Source organism: Parasteatoda tepidariorum, chromosome 7 (assembly GCF_982258835.1).
Source record: "Parasteatoda tepidariorum strain Cologne lab strain chromosome 7, Ptep-v5.0, whole genome shotgun sequence".
Lineage (NCBI taxonomy): Eukaryota > Metazoa > Arthropoda > Arachnida > Araneae > Theridiidae > Parasteatoda > Parasteatoda tepidariorum.
The window spans coordinates 71,114,023-71,134,561 of record NC_141761.1 but is presented as its reverse complement, the minus strand read 5'-3'; the positions used below and the strand labels follow the sequence as shown (position 1 = coordinate 71,134,561).

Genomic DNA, 20,539 nt, shown 5'->3' with positions numbered 1-20,539 from the left:
GACTGATATCAATTCTATGCTGATGACAACCGAACCAATATGAAAATGAATGTGGGAAAACTGGATCCTACCACGTGATTTTCCAGCCAATAAAAATGTGAAAAACTGCGACACCATCATTAGATTTTTATATATAGTAAGAAATATGAAACTATGACATTTATGACTTTTTAATCAGTGTCTTATCGCTTTAAATCAAAACAACAATTATTTCACTTTTATTTATTTAAACAACCAATTTGTCCAATGTTTGACAACTGTTACCTACAAGTTAACGCGCTACTTTTCCCTTTTTCCAACTTTCAAAATAAAACTTTTTGTTTACGTGACATGAAATATATCTACTATTTTACTATTACAATTGGGTATAATATGAAAAAAACACAACTACTTCGATTTAGTAGGAACAAGATATGACGCAATGCTAAACGAATGGAATTTAGTTGTTGTTTATTTAGTTATTGTTATTAGTAGTTGTTGTTATTTGTTTATTTGTCGTTGTTTATTTAGTTGTATTTAGTTTCAATAACTTTTCTTTATAATGCAATAAAATCTGGCTAGCAGCTATTTAAACGATCGAGCACTTCGTTTGTTTATTTGTGGCTTGAAGTTAGGCTCGCAGAAAATGCCGTTCATGGGTTAAATTTAGTAGGAACAACACAACCTGTGACGTAGGCTATATTATACCCAATTGAATTAAGTTCTGAAAATGACGCTTTCTCTAAAAAGACCGACGTTTTAAAATATCAGTTGTGGAGGAACGAAAAGTTTTTGAAATGTAAAGCTTTGGTACGTTTTGCTTTACCAGCACTAAGGGAAAATAACGGAAGCTTTTGTAAATACAGTCGACGATCGATATAATGACCCCTGTGGAGTAAACAAAAAAAGTGAAGTCATTTTATTGTGACTAAATAAAATGAGTTCAAATATTTACTTGTATTTCATAAATACTGTACTTATTTTTCAAAAACATGCTACACTTTAAATACAATTATATGTAACTCATTAATACGCTGATTTTTTCTCTAATAAAGTAATAGTGTAATTTAAAATAGTACATTAAAGATTATAAACACATTTTAATTTTTTCAAAAGATGTCTCTTAATATTGCGTCAATCATTCAGTGTCTTTTCTAAATTTTCAAATTTTGCTTCACGAGATTTATGTCATGAAATCACGATTTTTTATTATTGTAAACAAAGTGCTTTTAGAGATCTTTAATAATTTATAGCAATGTGTGTATTTCTATCCTCCACTTCCTTTGTTTTGTTTTTTTATTTGCGCTCTAGATATATAGCATTACACTGATTAGGAGTACTCATTTTTGCTTAATAGCATACGTCCAGAGAAGCAGCGAAACTAAAATAAAAAGATGTTAATAATACCACTTGTTTTAACTTTAAAATAAGCCACTTCTTTTTCCAAAAAGAGTGAGCATAATTTACAAAAAGAGTAAATATAATTTCCAAAAAATGTGAATACAATTTTTAAAAAGAATTAAGACAATTTTCAAACAAGAAAAACATGATTGATGAATGCATGGAACTCTTTGAAAGGAAATTTTCAAAAATTTATATTATACAGAAAACTCTAATTTATAAAGGATGGTGCAATATATATTTAAAACTCTTAATAATAGTAAGTAACCCATATATCACAATTCTTTTGACCATAGATCACGCCTAAGACCACATAGGTTTAGAGTAGGTGGCCCAGTCACTCTTTCTTCATTCATAAAGAATTCAAGATATCTCATATTTATTACGCGTTAACATCAAAAGAAACAGTAGTTTTTTTATTTTATAACCATCCCCGAACAGCCAACCCATTCATTAATTTACGACTACCAAAGTTCGACTCCGTAGCCTTATAATTTTGAACTCAGTCTAGAAGACAAGTATCAGAAATAAAGTATCAAGTATCAAGAACACCTGTATCAAGTACTGGAGGACTTTTCAATGGAACTAAACCACATTTGCGTTAAACGTAGAGGAAATTCACGAAAACATGGTTTGCATGATGGCCAGAGTATCATCGGTTTACCACTTAGGACTCTAACCCATGATCGAATTATCACTTTTTTGAACATCCAGTATATTTTTTCACAAAATAATTAAATAAATAAAATAGTTTAAAATAAATAAATAAACAAAACAATGACGGTGGAAAAAGTTCCATTTGAGAAAAAAAAATTTGGGAAGATAATCATTAAAATAGAAATCATGCCTACTGAAGAATTTCATAAAATTGCTGGCACTAAAAATCGTGAGAATAGACGCCAGCTAATCAAGAAATAACATTCGTGATAACTCACCCCAGTGAGATCTATAATTGGTTTCGTTAACTGCCTTTATAAGCATATTGAAGAAATTTCTACAATTTGACGTAGATTAAAATTAGTTTATTAAAAAGATGTATAAAGGCTTGGGAAATGTTAAAAACGCAGACGACCATTTAACAAAAGTGATTTCCAACAATAAAGACAAATGTGACTTCGAAGTAATCTCAAAGTTATTAATATTTAAAGTTTCTAGAAATGCGTTTCTTCAAATGTATATTGAAACTCATAAATATTTGGGTGTGTGCAAAGGAAGCTATTGGTTTTAAGCTGTAAAACTTTATTCCCAAAAGTAAAATCGAGGCTCACTCGCAAGTACTGCAGCTTTTCCAAATAACTAAAGATTCAAATGTTTCTTAAAATCAAATGGTTAGCATTATTGCGATACTTACGTGAAAAGACACGTTACAGTAATACATATCGCAATAATGTTATATTTAGGAGTTTTCCTTAGGGAGTTTTCTTTAGATCGTAATGCACGGAATTTTCCAAAAGAGTTTTCCTGACTTGAAGATATTTCCTAAAAATATTAACATCAGTTGTGCTGTTATAAGAATAATCCGTTTTTTACTATGTCACTTAATTATTTTCTTAACTATGCGATAATAATAAGGGAAGGCTTGAGTTTGAATTTTTGATTTTATAGTGCTCATATGTTGAATTTAGAAAAAAATGAAGTACTTCCCATTATTGATTAAAAATTATCTTTAATAAAACACCAACTGTTACATTTATTAATACTCTTATATGTTTGACGCTACAAAATTTTAAATACGAATAATAAATAAACTTGAATTATAATTAGTATAATATTTAAACTTTCTTTTGGTTCAATTTTAATTTTTTATTTGGTTTATATATATATAATATTTTGCTACACCTCTAGATGAAATGAATTATAAACGAAAACTAATTATTATCAGAGAAATTTTGTTTGATTATTTTTTCGTAAAACAAAAGTTAGTACCTTAATAATTTTTATGACAATTTTAAAAAAAATTAAAATAAATTTAAATTATGGATTAAATAAAACTCAGTGGATTTACCAAAATGGCATTTTAATCAGAAGATTAAAGCAAAATAGTTAGAACAAGTGCATGTAGTTTTCTTATAAATTTGTGCAATGAAAATTAAAGTGAAAGTTTAATTTTTTTGTCATTTTTTTTCGTTTCAAATGATTAATTAAAAATGTATTTATATTCTTTGTGTAAAATGAGATTAAATATCTCTCAGATGATCAGTTAAAATGTAATGTTTAAAAAGGAACAATAAAAATAGGGAAAATTTATGTAAACTGAGCAGAATTAGTTGCTTTTGATATTCAGTGGTTTTATGTGTTTTTTAGCAATTTTTTTTAAAGTTATTTTAAACATTTTACACTTATTAAAGCAATTTCATATATACCAAGCTTATCCCAAACTATCTAAAGCCAAAATAAGACGTTTAAAATTAAAAAAAAAACATAATTAGAGTACTGTGATATTATTAAGTATTTATAATATTTCCTTATGAATTTCTTTTACTTATTTCATTCTCAGAAAAGAAATAATTTTAATTCACTGAAATTATAAATAATTTGTAGACTTTATAATAGGATAGAATTAGTACAACTATGAATTAAATAAAGTAAGAGATAACAAGAGGAAAATAATAGACTTGCAAATATAAAATTCCGAACAGCTTAATTTTTTTCATATTCAATGAAATTAATGACAAAATAAAAATGCTTTCGAATGTGAAAACTTACATAATAAAGCAATGTAATTGTGAAATTATTGTACTGTATGGTATTATCATTTCTTGTCAACAAAGAAAAGAAACATAAGTTTGGTTAATAAATCCAAAGTATATGTCATTTAAGCCTGTCATCGGGTTCATATCTTACATAACGGTTTACGAAAAATTCTGGCTTTAAGAATTATAGCTCTTATTTCCTCTCATTTAGTAAAAAATATTGAACTGAAAAGTAAATTTTGCCGAATAAGTAGTTTTTATGCCATACTACGGCTTCCTGATAAAATTACCAAAATTTATTTACCTTTACCAAACTTAAATTCAACTACCTTTACCAAAATTTATCACATAATATAATAAAACCATCTCTTAATGTAAATTTTACAAAAATTATTAACACAGCGCTTTAATAACTTTTATGCTATGCTCTAAGACAACATGATAAAATTACTAAATTTTCCCACTTTAACCAAAATCTAACTCTCATTTTGAAGCAATATTTTATTGTTAACTTAATCATAAGCATTACCATGGTAAAAATTATAAAGGTTTTTGTTGTTTCTATAGAGCCAAAAGTACAGTAAAGTTTATCATAGTTTTTAAATTTCACCATAACTCTTTTAGGTAGGAAAACTTTTCTCAACGAAATATGTTGTTTCGATGGAATCTGTAATCTGTATTTGTTTAAAGAGCTAAGATCTAGAGGGGTTATTCTTGCATGAAATGAAAAAAGATGTTTTTGAGGTTGTTTTGAGGTTGGGAAATGTAAACCTCCTTTACATCTCACAAAATCAGCTTTTTATATAATACAAAAGGAAATATATATATAATAATAATAATAATAATTTTTGATTTCTAATGTTAATTAGAAGATATTAAAGATAAAACTTTTAGATTGTTCAGTTCATTAAGGAATTAAAGATATAAAAGATCGTTCATTAAGGAATATTCTCTATGTTCTTAGAATATGTTATTTTCCCCTAAAATTATCTAATCAATATTTCTTCCTTGTATTCTCTTTTTGTACAAATTTGGAAAAAAAACATATTATTAAATTGTTATGTTATTATTTTTCGATCTGCCCTATTATTATATATACTAAAGTTAAAGATTCTTTAAAAAAAATTTAAGTTAGATTTTTTGCAGTCTTAAAGATAAATACATTTTGAGTTTGCTCCAGATTAAATATGGTATTCTCATGTTATTTAGATTTTCATGTTTATCTTATAAGTCTGGAAGAGTTTATATAAACAAGTTTTGAAACAATAGTTTATACATATGCATACATATTCATTCAAATGTATCTTTTATAAAATATATCAATTAGTGAGATGTATCTTATTGAATGACAGGAAGAGTAATTTTAATAAATGCTTTTATATTTTTTAAATTTTATTATTTTTTTTCTAAAAACTTACGATTTAACAAACACTTAGAATGTAATTCGTGAAAAAGTATTAAATATTTTCTTCTCTTTTACCCTGCTTAATTTTTTTAATTATTGAGCAATTTCTGCTATAAACTATATATACATTATTATAAAATGTATATACATTATTATAAAATGTATATACATTATTATACATTATTATATATACATTACATTATTATACAATATTATATATACATTATATATACATTATTATACGATATTATACATACATTATATATACATTATTATACATTATTATACATTATTATAAATGTTTATAATGTATATAATAACTATATATACATCATTAGTATATATGCAACATATTATACTAATAATTTTCTTGAGGAATCTCTATTTTGCGATATTTTATATCCGTCGGACAAACGTATTGTTCAAGGAGTGGCAAATCTTTGAAATTGGCAGCTTGCCGCTTGTCAGCTATACACCACTGTTGTTCACGTCACTAAAATACCCAAGTGTTCTCGACAGTCTTATTTCACGGTGGCTATGTTTTAATGCACACAATTCTCATGTGTGGGCAACTGAAAATCCACATGTAGCGCAATCACATGCGTATCAACAGCGATTCTGCATGAATGTGTTGGCTGGTATTGTAAACGACTTTTTGATTGGCCCATACGTACTAACTAATCAACTTAATAGCGAATGTAATCTTATTTTTATGGAACAGGTGTTACAAGAACTGCTGCAGGATTTTCCGATCGCCATTTGTAACCGCATGTGGTTTCAGCATGATGGGGCACCATCCCACTTCAGCACTGGTGACACTTACCTGAATGCCACGTTTGGGACGCGATGGATTGGGCGTGGTGGACCAGTCTCTGGGCGACCCCGATCTTTCGATTTATCGAGTCTACATTTCTTTTTATGGGGACATCTGAAAAATCTTCTTCATGCGACTCCTCTTTACTCAGATGAGGATCTCGTTGCTCGAATATCCGAAGTTTCTGCACGAGTGTGTGAAATATATGGCATCTTTGAACGTGTACGCCAATCGCTTCACCGTCGCTGTCAAACAGGCATCGCTTATTGGTTGACTCATTTTTGAACAGTTATTGTAAATGTTACACTTGCCAACGACGCTTTCAATAAACACTTTGTCTTTCCTTTCGTCTCTTATTTTTGGTGTTTCCGCCTCATCGCTTCACTTGCGTCTATATATTCCTATACATTAAATGATTGTTACTGTATCTACCCATAAAGTTTGTACCATGAATTCCCAACCACCCTGTATTAATATATATTTCTAAACTAATACAGTTTCCTATTAAAAGAAAATATGAAATATTCATTACATAAACAAAATTTGCTTTATTTGTTAATTAACAACAACATATTTTATTCTTAGGTGTATCTCCAGCTTCATCGCCGCCTAAATCAATAAAGGTAAGTATAAATAACTTTTTTTCTTATAAAAGGAAAGTATAATATTTTATGAAGTTATAAGACTGATATAAGATGTTTATATAAACTCATCATTATAGAAATTATTATTCTGAATAAATGTATAAATATATAACTGATTAAGTAACGTGTTTTATATTTGGTATTTTAGGTTTTCAGTTTGCAAACTTTTCTTTCATTTCATAAAAATGAACTTTTGTATTCTAATATTAAATTAATTCTTATGAACTTAGATGAAAGAAAATTTTAATTAAAAAAATCAACCAAATTCATAAAGTGTTAGTTTTTTTTTCTTCCTAAACACGTTTTACGATAGAATAATAAGAAATATTGGCTACTTTGCAGTGGGAAAAAATATTTTATTGTTAAAAGGTCCAATAATAATAACTATTTTTGGCTAGTTAAGTAATATATCAAAATTCAAATATAGTTTATTATCATTAAAACATTAACAGCTTTAAATCTTTGACCTCATTAAAAACATTTATTAGTATAGCATAAAACCCCTCAAAACTCTTATCATTTACTATATTTTGAATTAATGATTCTTCTGTAGTATCATTTTATATTGAGATATTATTTATATTGATTTATTATTTATTGTTAATAATACTATCATATATTTTGACTTTGATATAAATGTTATGATTATCTAAGCATGTAGTTCAACAAAAAAAAACGAAAATTTATTTTTTGCATGTGATTAATTAATGAAATACGCACATCCAAATTTTTTTAAGAACTATATTTCTGTTAAACACTGATTGAAATTTATTAGGTACACAAAATTGAAGAAAAATGAAAGGAGTTAGAGCGTTTTTGTTGGATGACTAAATTACTATTAATTATAAAGCTCTTTCCAAATTAACTAAATTAGTTATATTTACTAATTTAATTGCTTTTGCTTTCAAATTACTAATTTGTCTGCAAAGTTTCTTGAATGATAACTAACAAACGACGTTAACTGGGAAAAAAGTATAAACAATATTTTGAATGCCTTTGCAAAGATATTTGTCAAGTTTTATTCTCAGATATCACCACTTTTTGGTTGCAAATTATAGTTATTTTGAAATCATTGCTCTAGGTAATTTTTAATTGGTAGCGTCATCTGTTGTTTATCTCTAAACTTAAATTTTCAAATCGGTAAGAATAGACTCGTGTTTATTAAGCAGATTTTAGAAAGTCATACAATCTTCTACTGCTTTTCTCTAAATGATTTTTCATATCGTTGAACATTTTAAGGGCCTGTAGTATTCTAATTACTGATAGTAATAATTAACAAATAGCGACTATTTATTTTTTGATAAACTTGATTATCCTTTAAATTGTGTTTAAAAATGAAATAAGGCTGCAAAATTATTCTGGTAATAGTCGAGATAACTTTAATAATAACTTTATTTTATTAAAGAAATAATAATTTGAATCTTATATGAAAGAGTACAAAACTGTCTTTCATCGCAAAAGATTTAATGAAACATGAAAACCCGGAGCGTCCGAAATGAGAAATGAAAGTAGAAATAATTGTAATACATGTTTGCAATTGCGTTTCAACTATTTAATCGTATGTTAGATACATAATTTCTATTTTTGCGAATTCAAATTTGAAATACATAGCTTAACATTCTCTACTGAGGAAAATTGGTTTCTATCATAAATTAATCATAAATGTAAATTCAAAATATTAAACGATAATAAAAAATCGTAAATAAAAGAAATCCTTTATTTTCTTAAACATTTTTTTTTATAAAAATTGTTAGTACGATGGGCCTAGACTGCAGAATTATGAGAATGAGAACGGCAGAATAGTTCAGAGCAGAAAATTACAAAATAATAATAATAATAATAATAAATAAATGAATAAATAAAAAAATCAATAAAATTTACTGAGGTAAAAATTTAGTATTCAAATTTAGTAATAAGTAGTAAATAGTTTTGATTTAGTAATTAGTTGTAAATAGTTTTGATTTAATAATTAAAGGTCAATAGTTTTTTATTAGAAGTAAATAGTTTTAATTTAGCAATGAATAGTAAAATGTAATAAAAATAACTACATAATGAATTCAGTGTAGCAAAAATAGTCATTTTTTTGAGTTGAACCAGGGATTCGTATAAAACTAGTGTAGAAAAGACAGAGTAAAGTCAATTGCTAAATTTATAAACGAGATTAATATTTGTACAACTTTAGTACTTTCTAAAAAGTATTCTTTTTCAATGAATTTAGCATCTTAAAATTTATTTTCGAAATAAAACAAATTATGAGCATCCTTCATTGATTTCCATCAGTTTGTTTTTGTAACATGTTTGACTCAAACATTTTACTGTTTATGTGATTCAAAGCACTTATATACTCAAATATATTCCCTTCCCAATGAGAATTGATTCTATAAGTAATCTTCTTAAATCCCAACTATTCCAATGTTTAGCTTTTAACAACCGTAAGAATACAAGATAAACTTGCCTAAATAAATACTTCTCTTTCCTAAAGAGCACCATTTCTCAGGATTTTCTCCGTAAGTCGGTAACAAATGTCGAAAATAAGGGAAAAGGAAAAGAGAATGTCCCTCGACACAGGCTGAAGTTAATGAAAGGAAGGGAATTGGAAGTTCGCAAGGTGCTTCAAAAGGGAAAAGATTTGATTGACGAGGGAAACGCATCTCTTCCAAGACTTTACGAACGGGTTCAAGACGCAAGCGTTTTCTTTGCTACTCAAGACTGATTGCTTCTGCAAAGAGCGTGCCAGCTTTGGTTGTAAACGGCTGTAAGATTAAAGCGTTCTGTTTATTTGATTTCTCTCGTGTCTGAATTAAATTCGGGGTGCAGCGGTATTGATGGTTTCCTCGAGTATATGTTTCTGGCATTAGGGAATGAGGAATCTGTTGATTAACAACCATTTTCAACTGATGACATGAAACCAAGCTCCCGATACTGAGATATAATTTGGAATATAGCTGAAAGGAACGAGATTAAATTCTATAGAATCTAATCTTGGTTTGTTTTAAATAGCTTTGGTACTGTACCTAATTTAATGATTTCTTGCAATTTAATTGCAATCATTAGATAGAATATATTAGAATCACAAAGCTCATGTTCAATTATTCTCGTTTTAATGTTTACACAATAGATTCCTTTTTTTAAAAAAAATATAGTGCCTAAGTTTCAACACACACGAATCTCCGGTAAAAGAAAGTTCAGTCATTGGCACAAATTTAAAAAACACCAAATTACTCTTTATTACTTTAAAAATTGCATATTTAGACATCCGCATGTTTAACATAGGAATCGTACTTATGTAAGTTATTATTATATTACTGCAATTATCACACTTATATTTTATATTTTGATTAACAGCAATTTTCTATTTCTGACATAAACCCAAACTCCCAATACCAAGGTAGAATTTTTTAATCTTGCTGAAAGGAACACGATTAATTTCTGCAAAATCTAATATTGGTTTGTTTTAAATAGCTTTGGATTTGAGCCTTATTGATTGATTTCTAATTATACAATTGGAATCATTAATAGAATGTATAATATTAGAATCGCAAATTTCATGTCCATTAATCGCTTTTTAATATTTATACAATAAATTTATTATTAAAATATAGTGACTAAGTTTCAACACATACATATCAATGGTAAAATCGAAGCCAAAGCATTGTCACAAACTTAAAAAAAATATGAAAATTGCATACTATTACTTTCAAAAATTGTACATTTAGACACGCACATATGTTAAATATGAATCGCACATATGCAAATTATTGTTATATTACTACAATTTTCACACTAATATTTTGTAAAAGAAAGTAATTTATTGTTTTCCATGCACGTGGACTTTTTTAAAGAAATGTTTCAGGACACCATTTTTGTCAAGTTCTTCTATATATATAATAGTAAGTATTGAGTAATTGAGTATACAATTTTAAAGAATGTTATGTTAACAACTTAAACACAATGCTAATTCAACTAACTACTTTAATTTTGATTAATAACTTTTTTTGTTACAAAAAGAAAACCTATTTGTAATTTTAAGTAAAATTATAACTGGATGAGCAGTTCACATACATCTTCACTACTACGTTTTAATATAAACTTTATTCATTATGTACAAAATTCTTACGATTCCAAATTTCAATTTTTTTTTAAATCTGCACTGTTTTTATATTCATATTAAGTTATTAACAAATGCATTTTGATCTACTGAGTCACTTATTTATTTTAACTAACGTGTTCTTATTTAATTCATAAATGTTATGCAATTACTCGTTAAAAATGATTAATCGTTAATGATTATTATTCTCAAGACTATTCTTTAGCACGGATACAATGCAATTCTAGAAAATTTCACTATCAACACTGACAAGACAGCCCCTTGTGATCTTGCTCCTTCCTTACAAAATTCCTGAATCTGCACTTCTCCCACAAATTGATCTTCAGATCTACATTTTCAGGAGAGTAAAATCTTCATTCACACAATCTTTCAATCGCTTTTTGAGTCTTCCTCTTGGTCTTTTGGTCTGTGTGGTTGGTGTTAAAAACCATCATTTCTGTTCACTTAGGGACTCATTCTTATTGAATGATCTGGCCATCGCATTCTACCTAGATTTATAAATTATGAAATTATATCTTTTTTCCAGATATTATTATTATCGAGAACAGCACTAACGATCGTTCTCCCAACCTTTCCATCAAAGATTGTTGCAGTCTTCATTTTTTGCCAAGACCCATGTCTCTGATGATGTCCATGATAATTCGAAATAGATTTCATCAATACCTTGTATAGCAATGCTTGTACTTCTTTTTTTATTAAATAGGATTTTAAAAATTATCTGAACCTGAAGAAACAACAATTATCATCAATAACTTTTTTTCTGATTTCAGGACTTATGCTATTTTGATGCTTATGCTATTCGCTTATCTCTTATCCTAAATATGCAACATTTGTTACACATTAAAAATTTAAAATATTCACTTCAAATATTTAAGGACTAGTTTCCTTTGTAACACAAAACATATCCTTTGTTCTTTTCACTCTGCACTGTTAGAAATTTTTCTGAAAAAATGGTTAAATAACAATTTATTGAATGGTTATTTAACCATATTTAATCAAGGCAGTAAAATGACCATAAATAAAATACTAATCAAACTGTTTATTAACTGCTTTCACCTAATACTGTTAAGCAACCAGAATTTTATCGCACCAGCTGGAACCACCTTATGAAAGTATTTAGTTCTTTGCAACTGCTTATATATCATAGCCGAGCGGGTTTATCTGTCAATGTCATGACTGGCAGAATTGGAGTTCGAGTCCTAGTGTTGACACCACAATATTTCCTCGGTTCCCTTCAACACATGAAGAATTTCCAGTTTCCGGCACTCTCCAATATCCAATACCTTACGAAAAACCGAGCTCCTGTGTCTAGTTAAATAATATATTTTTTTTTTTTACGTTTTTGAAGAATGCTAGTTGAAAATGGTTAAAAAACCGTATAGTTTTGTTTTCATGGTTTTATAGCCATACCTTTTGTAAATGGTTTCAAAACCATAAAGGAAAAAAATGTTCTTTACCGTAAACTTTACGGTTAATCGGATGGACAGACAGATGCCAGTTATTTTACCATAATTTTAGAATGAAAGTTTTAACAGTGTGACTCACCCTTAAACTCATTTATCTAGCTACATCATCAGCGTATCTCAACATAATTACAGAATTATTAAATATGGTGTCTCCAGCATAAATACCAGTATCTTAGATTTCTTTTCGTGGAGTTAAACTAAATCAGAAGATATGCAAATGCATCTCTCTGTCTATGTCTCCCCATTATAAATCTCTGAAGAGGTGATTAATTTTCCTTGAATTCATACAATCAAATTGGTTTCAGTACCGGTAAATATCGCTAGTTTGATTAATTTTAATAGAAGTTTTAAACATTATAAGGTCATTATAATAATCGGATCAATGCATAGCATACTATCATAGGCTGCTCTAAAGTCTACAAACAGATGTTGGATTTCTATTCAGAATTCTTTGCATTTCTCTAAAATTTGTGTCAAGGTGAAGATTAAGTCAATTGTTGACCTTCTTTTGCTTTCTTTAAGTCAATCTTGACTATTTGCTATCTTGACGCATAACAAACTTCTTTCTCTATAATTTTCGAAATTCAGTGCATCAACCTTTTTGTGTATAGGATACAAAATACCATTCAGGTGGTATTGAACTTATGATGTTATTGAGTATTGATTTGTATACCTTCAGTACTATCAAACAGATAGAACAGTTTGCCATTTGTTGTTCGTACTTCTTTGGATCTCGTGACAATTTTCTTACAGGATAGGCTTGTTAGTTCTATGCCCTACCTCAACCTCTTTTTCTGGTGCCACTTCAAAAATATTCTATGAAATCTATTCTTCAAAATAATATGAAGTCCAACAGCATGAAATAGCATATCGTGGTTAAATTTTATCATCAAAATGAGAACACTATATACGACAAACAAATAACACAACGTTGTTCAAAAGGAAAACGTGCTGTGAAATGAAATGCGGAATTATTTTAATTATTCTAAACTATCAAATATCATCTTATTTCTTCGGAACGTTTTAATTGCAGAAATTGCGCTAAGCTCAAATGCTTAATGGATTTATGATATTTTGTTATGAGAAACCACTGCACCACTAAGTAGCAGAAACAACAATACAAAATGAACAGTAAAATGTGAGCAATAAGCAAATAAATTTGTAAAGGGACAATAAGCCGTTAAAAAGGAGAGAAAGAACAATTTCAATTATAGAAGTCTGATTACAAAGAATTCATTAGTATTCTTGCTTCCCAATATAATTTTTTAATGTCTCCGTTACCCTAAAAGTTTTTTCTAGTCCTTGAAAGGTCAAAAAATGGCTTGATTTCATATTGTCTGCTTGGAAAATTGAACTTGCGTTGTCGGAGAGTACTTCGAGTTTAAATAAGAAAAGAAGAAGCATATTATAATGTATTTCACATTACTTTTTATATACATTTAAAAAATAGCTTTTTTACCATTAGAATATCATTTATCTCTTATAGACTCATCCGTATTTACAAAATTCGGAGAAGTAGACTTATCCGAAATAAAATAATGGCATGCTCTCTCTGATTAAGATTCAGAAGGCACCTGGATCAGACATTCGGTGTGAGTCTCCATAAGTATGATGATCTGGGAGAAATATTTTTATTGCACGACAAGGAAGTAAAGCAAAATTTTTCAAAAATGAAAACGTCATGTGTTCTTGGTCATAATCAGTTCCTGATAACCCTTAACTATCAGCTCCAAATCTGCTTTTGTAGGTAGCATTTTACTGCAAAAAAAAAATGCAAAGTGCACAAATTGCGAAAAAAATGCAAGGAATGAGTGAGATATTTAACCCTGTTTATTTTGATATTATGAAAAGAAAAATTATAATTGAAATTCGTTTATATTTTTTTTATAAATTTAAATAATAACGGCTCTTTTATCATTGGAATCCTATGTATCTCTTTTAGACTCCTCCATCTCCACAAAAGCCGCAGAAGTCAACTTCGCCAAAGAAAAAGAATGGCATGCTCTCTCCCATTAAGACTCCGAAGACACCTGGATCAGACATTCGGAGTAAGACTCTTCTTCGCTACTTTTTTTCCATTTTTTATCTCTTCTTTCCTTTTCTTTTTTAGACATCCTTACTTTTCTAAATCCTTTCGGGCAGCTCTAAAATTAATTCTTCTTACGGGTCAGGAAGAGAACTAAGAGGAATTAATTGTTTCCACTTCGAAATTAAACCCCAAGCTAATACAAACGGTGGAGTTTCGTATGTTATTCGAGTAATTGGATTGCGAATTTAAATTGACTTCTAGGTTAATTATTAAACTTGTGTATTGTAGGATACTTTAGAGTTAGTATTATTTTCTTAGAAGCTGTGTATAAATACTTAATGTTTAAGCTGGTGTGTTTGTTAATAACTCTGTTGTTTGTTCTTATTTTAATCTTCATAAAAAAAAAAATTATAAATTTCGCACTGACAGATTTTAAAGCCTTATTTTTTTTTTTTTGTTAAAGAAATTAATTTAAATATTTTAGATAATTGTGCGTTTTAACATTGTGAAACTCATAACATTGTGAACTTTAACATTTTAACAATGTGAAGCTCATTTTATAAAAACAATGTCATTAATAATTTTAAGAGTTTCCAATTCCTCTTATTTATGAACTACGATACAATATAAGCGTTTGATCGCAAGGTTTTCTTATATTAATGAAACATTATTTTTCCTTTAGTACATTTTTTATTAAAAAAATTACTTGGTTGAAGTTTTTATGCATTTTGGCAAAATGAACGAAAAAATTAATAAATAACTATGTAGTAAAAGACAGTGCTAATACTAAAAAAATTAGAGTGATTTAAAACAAATTAGAAAAACCATTAAACTACTAACGATAAACAGAAGTAGACTTTTACTGACACAATGGATGAAATAGAGTTTATTGTTCATTATAGACCGTGCACAAAGAAAATTTAAGGCAGCATTAAGAGGTACTTCTGAACAATATAGATTAATAAATAGCAATTTATAAAGCTAATTTTGACTATTTATTACGTTAATAAAAGCAAATGCTTGGTGCTTATCTGTAACAATGTATAGAAGACGATGCTTAAAGTGCATCGATATAGAAATAGACAGCGTTTAAAGCTTATACGAGATAGCGTAGAGATATTAAATAGAAAATTAATGATAAATAATAAAATGGATTTATAATTTAATCCTGCAATGATTTGTCTTGGTCTTATTTTATAATGATGTTCATTCAAATTTCTCATTCACTGAGAGATTGATCCCGAATTTGATAACAAAACAGAAGTTTAGGAGCAAAAATATACAGCCTAAGGGATTAAAATAAAACTAAAGGAAAATATCCTCGAATATTTACATGATTGTGATAACAGTGAAAAGGTTGGTGAAATGAAAAGAAAATTGTAACCATATTCAATATCAATTATTTATTGAGAACAGTCAATTATATAAAGGGCAACATGAAGTAAAAGAAATTAATCCGCGAACAAGGTCCTTAAAAATTAAGTCGTCTATCAGGCAAAAGGCAAATATCAAATCTATAGAACTTGTGTTGAGAAGAAATAGCGCACCTACGCCTTTTATCTTATTCTCCTCATCTTTTAAAAATTTTATCTACCAATACATGAGCTATACTTTTAAAAGCCGTTTTTTTCGATTTGATGCCAAATTGTCGGAAACTTTTCAAATTCTCAACAAAAGTTGCAATGATTTTTTTTTTAAATATTTATCAAAGGTTTTTTCTTCTTTTCCTTACATTATCATTTAATTGTTATTTACTCTCAGATACATACAACAAGCGCCAGATAAAATATATTAACAACTATTATTTTAACTACTAATATCACTTAAATAAAATAAAATCCTAAAAACCTGTTTTCTGTGAAATATTTTCACAAGCACTCAAAAACAAATTCCTTTTGGGATTTTATTTCTTTTTTTACTGGTCGAATATATTTTTAGCTTACTAAGTACATCATAGGATGTTGCTGCCTTGAATAAAAAACCACATAGGAATTGAAATTTGCTTTTTGGTTCTTGGTCAGACATACTTTTGAACAGACATATGTTTGTTTTTCATTTTATTTTATCTTTTTTTTCATCTGTGTGTAGGACTATAAGATAAGGAAGATACAGTTTTCGGCTCTGAGCAAAAGGCGCATTTGAAGTCAAAAACAGGCGCCAACTACTATTTTTGATAAATAATTCAAGCGTGTCTGATTCACCGAACGGAGTATGAGATGATTTCTCATGAATATCTCATGAGCATATCGCAAAGAAAAAAAAGATCTGGTTCAGAAAATGAAACTTTTTCCTTTCATTTCAGTTGCAGATAAATACGGATTTTAGGAAGCTTAATAAAAGAAGAAAATATGTCTAAATAGTGCAAGATTTTTTTATTATTATTATGATGAACATTTTTTAAAACAAACTATTAAATGTATGCATTTTAGCTCTATTTGTGTAACTTGAAACTCGTTATTTATTTTATTTAATCGAACAAGAAAGTTATAATTACGCAAATACCATACACTGAGAAAAAAAGTATGATAAAAACTACCAGAATGTGGTAAAATTAACCCTATTCTTGATTCTGTAGGAAAATCACAATTCTCAAGGTAATTTTTACCGAAGCACTTTGGTAAAGGTTTTGGTAGAATTAGCAATAAAATATGGCTTTATAGCATGTGATAAAATTTGGTAAATATAATAAAATTTGGTAATTTTATCATGATACTCGAAGGCATGGAATAAGTACTATTTATTCGGTTAATTTTACTTTTTATTTTTTTATTTTTTACCAAATGTGTGGCAATAGGAACTATGATTTTAAAAACTCGAATTTCTTTTAAAACCGTTACCATAAGAGTATAAAATTATCAAATGAAAAGCTTCAAATTCTGTATATTTTTTTCATTTCATAAACCAGAATTGCAATTTCTTTTACCAGAAGTAGCATTATCATGCACTCTAAAAAAATCTCAAAGCGTTTCTAAATATACGAAGCAGCTACGATGCACATAATTTTCAAAACAGTTTCTGAATATTTTGGAAACCTCTAAAAGTGAATCGGTGTCAATGCGATTCAGTTTCATACTTTTGAAAATAAAAAAGATATTTCTCAATTGATCGGAAACATGATATTAAATTACGCTCTCTGAGAATTTCAGAAATATTTTTGCCTAGACAAATTTAGTTTCTGAAATTCTTACAGCGCACAGTATATTAATTATGGCGAAGTGTTTTAAGCTGCGCAGAAATTAAAAACCTTGAATGGTAAAATAGAGTAAATCTAATGCAACATAATAATAATAAAGCAATAAAATATTTAGCTAAAACTAAAACTAAACTCAGCGGCGCGACAACCCATGGAGAGCCAAGGCCTACTGTGCTTATCTCAGTTTTCTTGACCTTTGGGCTCTGGGGTGCAGGAACAGATGCTTCGGTTAGGTGGTCAGCCGAACGCGAAACCCCCAGTGTTTAGTTCCCAAGCATGCTTGGTACTCATTTATCGACCCACTGAAGGGATAAAAATGTTTAGCTAGTAACATGATAATCTTTTGTATGGCATTTAACTTCGTATTTTGTGCATGTTATGAGAACAAATATATACTTTTTAGTAACACAATCTCGTTTATATCACTTGTCATAGTATTCGTTTCCCTCACCATACCAATCATTTTCTGTTTACTCATAGTGAAATTATTTGGTGAAATTGCCTTAACTAACTGTATAGGTTATCTTAGTTCCATCCGTAATCATCCAACTTGAAAATTCTGTTCAGAAATTAAAGAAATTTTGAGGAAGATTTAGTACAATTCCTAAACAGTCTAAATGTCATTATCTATGCTGTAATCCTACTCGAAAGTGTTGAATTATTTACATTTTAAAGTTAGAAATCAAATATCTATCATACAAATTGTTTCGTTTAAGTTGTTAAACATATTTTTCTGTAATTTTCTTTCATTTTATAAACATGATGTTTTCTAACCAATTAAAAGACTTATTAAATTATTTTAAGCAACAATCCAAAGTAAAGTGACCAGATTTCTAAACTCTAATTGGAGGCCAAATCAGTGAAGCGTCCACGAAAAATATTTCGAGTCAAGGACACTCATATATTTATAGAAAATTTCAATTTAAATGTGCAAGAAAGTTATTGCTTTTCTTGTGCGCAGTTGTGCTTCTTGAATTAATGCTTAATATCTGATGTTGAACCATCCTTATCAATCTTGATTTCATTGCTAGACAGCTTTGATAAATCATATGATATTCTTCATTCGTTTAAAGCTTGTAAAATGAAGGAGTTCATGATTATTGGTTTATTTTTTTGCTTAATTTAGTTTCAAACGAGTATGTAGTTTTAGCATGGCACGGAAACACATGTTTTAAATCCTCAACTAGCAAATAAATTTATCATCCCTTGTTGCACACTGAAGCATTCAACATGGCAAAAGTAATGGTACTTCTAATATTTAAAAGCTAATGAACTGACTATGACATGTGTGTGACTGAAATCGTATCTTGGCTATAGATGGCGCCACTGAAAAACAAGAAACGAATGGCAACTGGTATTAGAAACAACAACAACTACACAGCTAATGAAATCGCGATCGAGTCATAAATACTGAAGCCAATAAGAGGAAAGATTTCAACGATTCACTTCAGTAGCTTTATAATTAAGCTACACTGGAAAGCGTTTTATGATTTAAAAAAAACATTTGTGATTTATTCTCAAACTTTGAAATGAAAACCTTGAAATAAACATGGGAATATTGATGAAAATTACATCGAAATTAATTCATTATTATACTGATTGTCATAATATAAGTATGACAAGCGTTACTGTGATGCACATTCTGTGAAACGTGTAAACGAATACATATATTACTTGCGAAAATGATTTTTAATATAGTGATAGAAATACTGATTGAATTAATAAACTAAATTTCGGAACGAATTGTCGAATTATTTTGTAAACAAGGAAAAGAATAAAAACATTTACATTGTAGTTAACCAGACAGTGAATACGATTATTTTTTTTTAAATGGCCAAAAGCTAGTAAATATAATTAAAAACTTAGCATTTAATTTTGATTAGATTTTTTTCAAAACAAATCGGTACATATTCTTATTTTCTTTAAGTTTATCAAAATACATCAACAGATATATCATCGACACTAGAATAGTAGAAAATAATTTTTCTTCTCATTTTTGGATTACTTTATCTGAAATATATTCAGAGATTTATGATGCATGTTTTTCCTGCACATTGCCTAGTATCAGATACTTTATTATTATATTTAACGATTGCGGTAAGAAAAATGAAGCACCGAAAATATTTTCACTCTTATTTCTGAAAAAATTTGATTTTTCTTTCGAGTATTTTTCTTTGTTTTCCTTATCTTGGCAACAGTTTATATCTTTTCAACAAAAATATTTATTTTTCTATCTCTAACAATGCTTAGAAGGATTCAAAAATTAAAAGGTAGCAATATGATGTATAAATGAACTTTAAAAATATATTTAGAGCTAGAAATATAGCAGGAAGGATTACAATCTTTTATTTAATAATAATTTTTTCGCATTAAAAGAGCGAGTTATTTTGCCTTCTGCTGATTTAGCTTTAATTAAACTCGGTTTGTAGCTATTTAATCAATACTGGAGTTATTTTCGATCATTTATGTTTTTTGTAATGACTGGATTAATTGGTACAAACTGGATTGAGTACTAATTGGTATTAGGATTGAGTTAACTGGTACATGGAGAGAAAAATTCTGGTAAAATTACAGTACTATATCTTAATAACATTTCTGTTAGAAACGAAAACAAAAAAAAACATAATTCTGGTAATAAAACTAAAATAAATAGTATTTATAAATCATTCCTTCATTTCATAACCAAAATTATAACTGGTTTGTAAAAATTTCGTCACGACAAACTGTCGATTAAGATGCACAATGATGCACCACGCCAGTTTAAGCTAATGACCACAGAATAAAGAAAATAATTGATACAAACTGGT

At 28.2% G+C, this 20,539-nt stretch overlaps 1 protein-coding gene across 2 annotated transcripts in view; it reads left to right on the top strand.

The window, feature by feature from the left end:
* The window catches only part of LOC107439448 (uncharacterized), a 166,033-nt gene that overhangs the window by 112,231 nt on the left and 33,263 nt on the right, over positions 1 to 20,539 (top strand). For both annotated transcript variants that reach the window (XM_043057346.3, XM_043057304.3), the window contains 2 exons: positions 6,878 to 6,915; positions 14,453 to 14,558. In XM_043057346.3, coding sequence (XP_042913280.2) covers positions 6,878 to 6,915; positions 14,453 to 14,558 — 144 coding nt within the window. The remainder of the gene's footprint in view (positions 1 to 6,877; positions 6,916 to 14,452; positions 14,559 to 20,539) is intronic.